The 6,504-nt window shown below is 40.7% G+C and overlaps 1 protein-coding gene across 4 annotated transcripts in view; it reads left to right on the forward strand.

The window, feature by feature from the left end:
* The window catches only part of LOC103132229 (procyclic form-specific polypeptide B-alpha-like), a 46,380-nt gene extending 39,882 nt beyond the window's left edge, over positions 1–6,498 (forward strand). For 2 of the 4 annotated variants that reach the window (XM_007543994.2, XM_007543995.2), the window contains exons 2-5: positions 2,275–2,406; positions 2,560–2,697; positions 2,777–2,902; positions 6,328–6,498. In XM_007543994.2, coding sequence (XP_007544056.1) covers positions 2,318–2,406; positions 2,560–2,697; positions 2,777–2,902; positions 6,328–6,457 — 483 coding nt within the window. In that variant the 5' untranslated portion in view covers positions 2,275–2,317 and the 3' untranslated portion in view covers positions 6,458–6,498. Of the gene's footprint in view, positions 1–317; positions 363–2,274; positions 2,407–2,559; positions 2,698–2,776; positions 2,903–3,266; positions 3,280–4,294; positions 4,299–6,327 lie in introns of those variants that run through there. The other 2 variants (XM_016667235.1, XM_007543993.2) reach the window with 2 other exon arrangements.
* The last annotated feature ends 6 nt before the right edge of the window (positions 6,499–6,504 follow it).

Here is a 6,504-nt window from a genome sequence, read left to right on the forward strand (position 1 = left end):
AAATAAAAGAGAGAAGTTCAAATACATGCCAACAGTGAAAATTCTTCTTAAAATGAAGATATATCACAGATTTAAAAAGAAATTTAGCGCCCCCTTTCCTGGGCCAGGACCCCTTGACCTCGTTAGCTGCCCTGACTAATGCCTAAAGAAACTTTCTGACACAAATGGAACCCAATATAGACCAACGACATAGACCAACGACACATAGCAACGACACATCTACACATATGACTTCTACTTATTTTTGACACAAATGGAACCCCATAATCCGTCACATTTACTTTCGGTTTGAATTTACCTTTGTCGGGGCGGTCTGTTGTTTAACTGTTTATCTTTAACTCTTTGGATTGTTTGAACAAACTGTAAGTTATCTTTGTTTTCTACTTGAACTTTTTCATCAGGAACTTCCTCGACTGTTTTTGCTCTCTGATGTTGATGAACAGTTTCACCCCTGATTTCAGTTCAAACTTTAATTTCTCTGCAGTTTGAAGCAGTGGTGGGAAGTAAGTTGTACTTCAGTACATTTTTCGTGTATCTGTACTTTACTTAAGTAGATTTAATAATGGATACTTTCTACTTTTACTCCACTACATTTTACAGTAAGTATCTGTACTTTCTACTTCACTACATTTCTACTAAACTGTTGCGTTACTCGTTACGTTGCTCTTTTTTCCGTTAAAATGCGACGTTCAGGGTCTTAAGGTGGCGCCGTAAAATCCAAGCAATAACGTGACTTAGTGTCAGTTGTCACCCATCGCCTCCACCTTTACTCGCACGCGGAGCTCCAGACATGCGCAGTGGTTTCCTCTGAGCGGGAGAAGGTGTCTGTCTGATCCAGAGGTTTCCAAATATTTTCGTGTATCTGCCCCCCTACCCTCTCCCCTCCAATTGATTACAAATGGCTGCCTGGTTGAACGACGTGTGGGAGGGGGTGGAAGAGAGGATTCTTAGAGACTCCCTGTCCCTACCCCTGGGGGGAGTCGACTTTTTGGGGGGCAAAATGAATGTAGCTGAACATAACTTTAGCTAACTTTACCTACATTCAGCAACTTCACTCAACTCAGTCGGTTAGTTTGGAGGGAAAAACTGAAAAGTTCTTTGCGTTTTGCTGGTTTGCTGCCGTGATTCTAACACAAACCTACGTAGCTCCGCCCAGCAGCAGCAGGTCTCCTTCACAGGTGGAAACCCAGCGCGAGCGGCGTAGCGCTCATGTTGCGTTTAAAGGCGGCTCGGAAAAACAGGTTACAACATGTTAACAACGGATTAAACAGTTTTAACTGCTGATAAAAGTGACAGAGGACACAAATATAGGAAGTGTGGAAGCCTCTACTGTATCAAATTGACATAGAAATAACAGAGTTGGCCATTCTAAGGTAAAAACCCAGTGCATACAGCGTTCATGTTTTTTTTTTTCATCCAGATGGCTTCCTGCGCCCCCTCTGCAATGGCTTTTCATTAAAAAAATATATAGAGAGATTTTTTAAATTGGCAAATAAATTAAACAAGAACATAAGAACGCAGAGCATGCTCATTGCTCTTTGTGTCTCCTGTCATGTTGGCAGACGTGGCAGCAGGAGGGAGGATCAGAACAGTCACCTCCTGCTTTTTGTTCATTGGTCAGTGTTCATAGTTGAGCGTTGTTTACAGTTAATGCATTGCCTTAATTATTATGTGTAATGGTGCAGACAGTTGTGATTTCTGACATTGGCAATATGGGTAACCGCCCACAGCATTATTTTTTTAGGGATGGCAGGAGACCCCTGTGGATTGTGGCACAGAGATAAAAGGAAAACAGAATGAAGAGTTTGAATTGATAATGGTTAAATTTATGTCAGCTCTAAGTATTTAATATCTAGGTGTTTTTATGGGAATGTGGCTCTTTCAGATCAATTTGAGAAACAATTTTGATAGGTGCACTTAATTTTATTGTGTCATGTAGTGCAGGATGCTGGTCTTGACTTGGTCTCAGGTTTGGTGGTCTTGACTACAATACTGCTCTTACTCCTTGGTTGCATGTCCTCGCCTGCCCCCCTTTCAGTTGGATTTATTTCAAAATAAAAGCCACTAGAGGCAAAAAAGTGAAGTTGATGCTGTTAGGACAGGAGACAAGATGTTTCCATCCCTGAAATGGCACATTTCTGATGCATTAAAATTAAACACAATCGGTTCACTTAATATTAGCGATTAGGTAATCCATTCAGCAAGTACTATTACTTTTAATACTTAAGTAATTTTAAAAGATGTGCAGATGAATGATGTGTGTTTCCTCTGCAGGTGAAGCTAGAAAGTGTGTGTGAGCTGATGTGAATTCAGCAGCATGGATCAGTGTGAGGACAGAGAGGAGGGAGTCCCTCCCTCTAAAACCACTCTGTGTGGGGAAGATGAGAGCCAGAGCAAAGGTCAGAGGTGAGGTCACCATCTCTAACTGTCCACAGCCCTTTTCACACAGCGTTCACTATATCAGGCCAAAACAGACGTGGTGATGAAGCTGCTGCTGCTCCTCTTTGCTGCTTCATCCAGACTGAACAGATTTAGTTTTAATCATCATGTTTCTGTCAGGATCCATCAGAGACTCAGACCAGAACCAGAACCAGAACCAGGACCAGGACCAGGACCCAGCTGTGTGTCCTTTAAGAGCGACTGGTCAAAGGAAGATTTCATTAACTTTAAATCTCCTGGATCTCCACCATCAGAGAGGTGAGCTGAAGCTGCTGCTGCTCCTCTTTGCTGCTTCATCCAGACTGAAAAGATTCAGTTTTAATCATGTTTCTGTCAGGAACCGAAAGAGACGCAAACAAGAACCAGAACCAGAACCAGAACCCAGCTGTGTGTCCTTTAAGAGCGACAGGTCAAAGGAAGATTTCATTAACTTTAAATCTCCTGGATCTCCACCATCAGAGAGGTGAGCTGTTTCTAACTGCTGTAACTGTTTATATCTGTCATTGTGGCCAGGAGACGATACCAAGTTCTGTTGGTTCTGTTGTCATGAGAACATTATGCAGTTTCTGGGAAATTTTGGTTCATATGTATTACATCAATTACATTGATGTCTCTATGGAAACATGTTATCATGGAGACAAAAAAGTCCAAATGGATTGTTGGTACCGCAAAAATTAATTAAATAACTTCTGAGTATTAATCAAGTCCAGTCCTTGAGAGCTACCATCCTTCAACTTTCAGATGCTTCTTTGATCCAACACACCTAAATCAAATGAATGGCTCATTACCAGGCCTGTTCAGAGCTGATCCCGGTTTGTTGGAGGAAGGATGTATCTAAAAGTTGCAGGACTGGAGCTCTGAAGGACTTGACTTGAGCACGTCCATCTAGTTTATAGAAGTGAACTTGTGACATCACAGTAGTATAAACTATCCTGTGAAAAAAAAGAAAAGGTTAACCACAGAATAAAACATAAATGAATGAAATACAAATAAAGTTTTTGTATTAGTATATGTACAATAATTTGACTTGTATGAGTTTCTTTTGTATGTAAAAGGTCCACGGAGTAAATTATCTGGGTCACAACTTTACCCAAACTTCAAAATAAAATAAAAAAACATGGGTTTGACAGCAAAGGGTTATGACAGGTGCAGCTGTGTGAAGAGACGCTGAAAATCTAACCAGAATTTACCCCGGAGAGACAGAACCTGGGGTTTTTGGAAGAAGCTTGACACAGTGCTGGAGGGATGAAAAGGACTTCTCCTTCAGGGTACCAAAAAAAGGCCAGACGGTTCTCATTACTGAAGTGACTTGGCAAAGTGTGCTCCATCTCCCAGGACTCCAAAAGTGACAGAAATAATTTGACATTTCTATTGGAACAGCTGATTTCCAGCCTGAGCCTCTGAGTGAAAACCCACCTTCAAATATCAACAATGAAGCTAAACCAGCACATCCACCCCCCAAAGCTCCAAAGAACAAAGCAACCACCAGGAAAGCGAAAGGTATGCAAAGAGTGCTTATTGTTGGAGATGAGACAGTAAATGGAATCAGTCATGTTTGCAATCCCAAGAAAACCAGAGTGGTTTCTTTTCTTGGTGACACTGTATCTGATTTACTCTCTCTAACCGCTGATCAGTCAAACATGGAGACTTTAGTTGTGCATGTTGGAGCCAACGATCTGGCAAAGCAATAATCGGAGATTCTAAAAAAGGACTTTAATATTCTTCTGGACACTATGGGAAAATTAAAAACAAAGTTATTTCTCAGTGGTCCAATTCCATCGCCACAATGGGGAGACGAAAAACATTCCAGGATGGACATGATAAACAAATGGCTGATTAAAACCTGTTCTGCCAGCTCAGTGACCTTCATCGATAACCTCTGGATCTACTGGCAGTGCTTTCACCTCTTTGGAAGAGGAGGACACAATCTAACAAACATGAGATAAGGCTGCTCACTGCAAACATTTTTCATTTTATCAACAAGAACAACAATGTGACCATCGCTTCAGAGGAACAGGCTCAATGATGTCTGACTAGGATGGAAGCGTCCGCTTATCAGGACCAAAGTGTCCCAAAACAAACTTATAAAACATCGACTGGGGACAGAATGACTGGTTCACCTCCTCATTCCCAGTCCCTCTCTGCTCCTGCACTCACAAGATACCTTTGAAGAAATGTCTTCCACACCAGAGTTTCTCAAATTTACGGATGGAATGGATCAACAGGATCGCCTCGGCACGACTCTCCTTTGCTCTAACATAGCAGACCTCACTTCATCTAAGCCACCTGCCTCTGACCTCCCTGAGGATCCAGCGCTCTGCGTTTCTGATGTCTGAGACCGGGGTCCAGATATTATCTTTACACCTGTCTTCCACCAGAATGTGTCTGGCCCCCCGAAATTTCATAGCAGGACATTACCTGTCCGGATCACTAGAAGAAAAGTTACAAAAAAAACAGAAATACAAAAAGCAGTGGTCTTCATTCAAACCTCAGACTGAAGAACTTTCAGCCTCCAAGTCACTTAAACTGGCTCTTTTAAACACCAGATCTCTCTGTGCTAAAACTCTGTTAATTAATGATGTCATCACTGAGCGTAATATTGATGTTTTATTTCTGACAGAAACATGGCTGAATGACAATAATGAACCAATCGTACTAATTGAATCAGTGCCTCCTACATACAATTTTTCAAGCTATGTACATTCATTTTGCCCCCCAAAAAGTCGACCCCCTCAGGGGCAGGGAGTCTCTAAGAATCTTCTCTACCCCCTCCCACACGTCGTTCAACCAGATAGTCATGTGTTATCCAAAGAGGGGCCCAGAAAATGTTTGAAAACCACTGGGGGCAGGGCAGGAGAAAAAGTTTGGGAACCGCTGTGCTATACAAATAAAACTTGAGTTGATGAGCCTCCTATCCACAATCTTCAGCTGATGTGTAAAATCGTTCTTTTTATTAATTTCATTGAAATCGTCGTTTCTAATATTGATTAGGACAGGCTGTTAATATGCTCATCTCTAAATGTTTATAAAATAATCAAACAAACTCTCTCAAAGTGTGTTTAGATGGGGATTTGTTACAATCCGATGTTTCCGTGAGATCCATTTAGCCATCTTTCAGGTAGTGATACTGCCCCCTGCTGGCCACTTACTGAGACAATTACATAAGCAATTACTGCTGATGAATAACGGGGAAAAAATAACCAGAATGAACTCACTTCTCAATCAGGAAAAACTTACATAAACTATCATGTTGACAGGACCTTTGAACCACAAACAACTGTATTTTCTTCTGTTTTGCATCAACTTAATTTTTTCCAAATAAAACAATCATTTAAACATATAATTGTATTTTCTTCTGTTTTGTATGAACTTAATTTTTTCCAAAAAAACAATCATTTATTTAATCAAATATGAATATTAGCACAGAAACTAAAATAAATAAATTTCATTTTTAGGTTGATATTTGGATCATTCTCTAAATCTGACAACTGACAGATTAATGCTGAAAGAAAAAAGTTGGAACAAGATTTTCTCTAACTGACCATCTGGTTCTGAATGAAGCTCCATCAGATCCTCCTTGGATGGTCAGAGTGGAAACGACTCCTGGTTCTTCTCCATGTCAGAGCTCAACACTAAGATCATCAAACTTCTCTCAGTCATTTAAACCAACATGTTTGTCTGAGAATCAGATCTTTCTGCTCTTTAAACGAGCCTGTAATTTATTCAGGAGGATCAATGATCAGGAACATGTTGGAGGATTGGACCGGTTCTGATCGGAATCATTTAGAGCATCAAGCTGTTGATCTGTTTGGTTCTTTTATGTGTCACAACTCTTTATTTTACAGAGGGCCACATTAAAAAGTTATCTTGACTTTTTTTTTTTATCAGGGTCAGTAAGAGATGCAAAACAGAACCAGAACCAGAACCAGAACCCAGCTGTGTCTCCTTTAAGAGCGACAGGTCAAAGGGTCGTCCCATTTTCTTTAAATCTCCTGGATCTCCACCATCAGAGAGGTGAGCTGTTTCTACCTGCTGTAAACTGAACCAGTAAGTTTTAGATGTTCC

This window comes from Poecilia formosa, unplaced genomic scaffold, assembly GCF_000485575.1.
Source record: "Poecilia formosa unplaced genomic scaffold, Poecilia_formosa-5.1.2 Scaffold964, whole genome shotgun sequence".
Classification (NCBI taxonomy): domain Eukaryota; kingdom Metazoa; phylum Chordata; class Actinopteri; order Cyprinodontiformes; family Poeciliidae; genus Poecilia; species Poecilia formosa.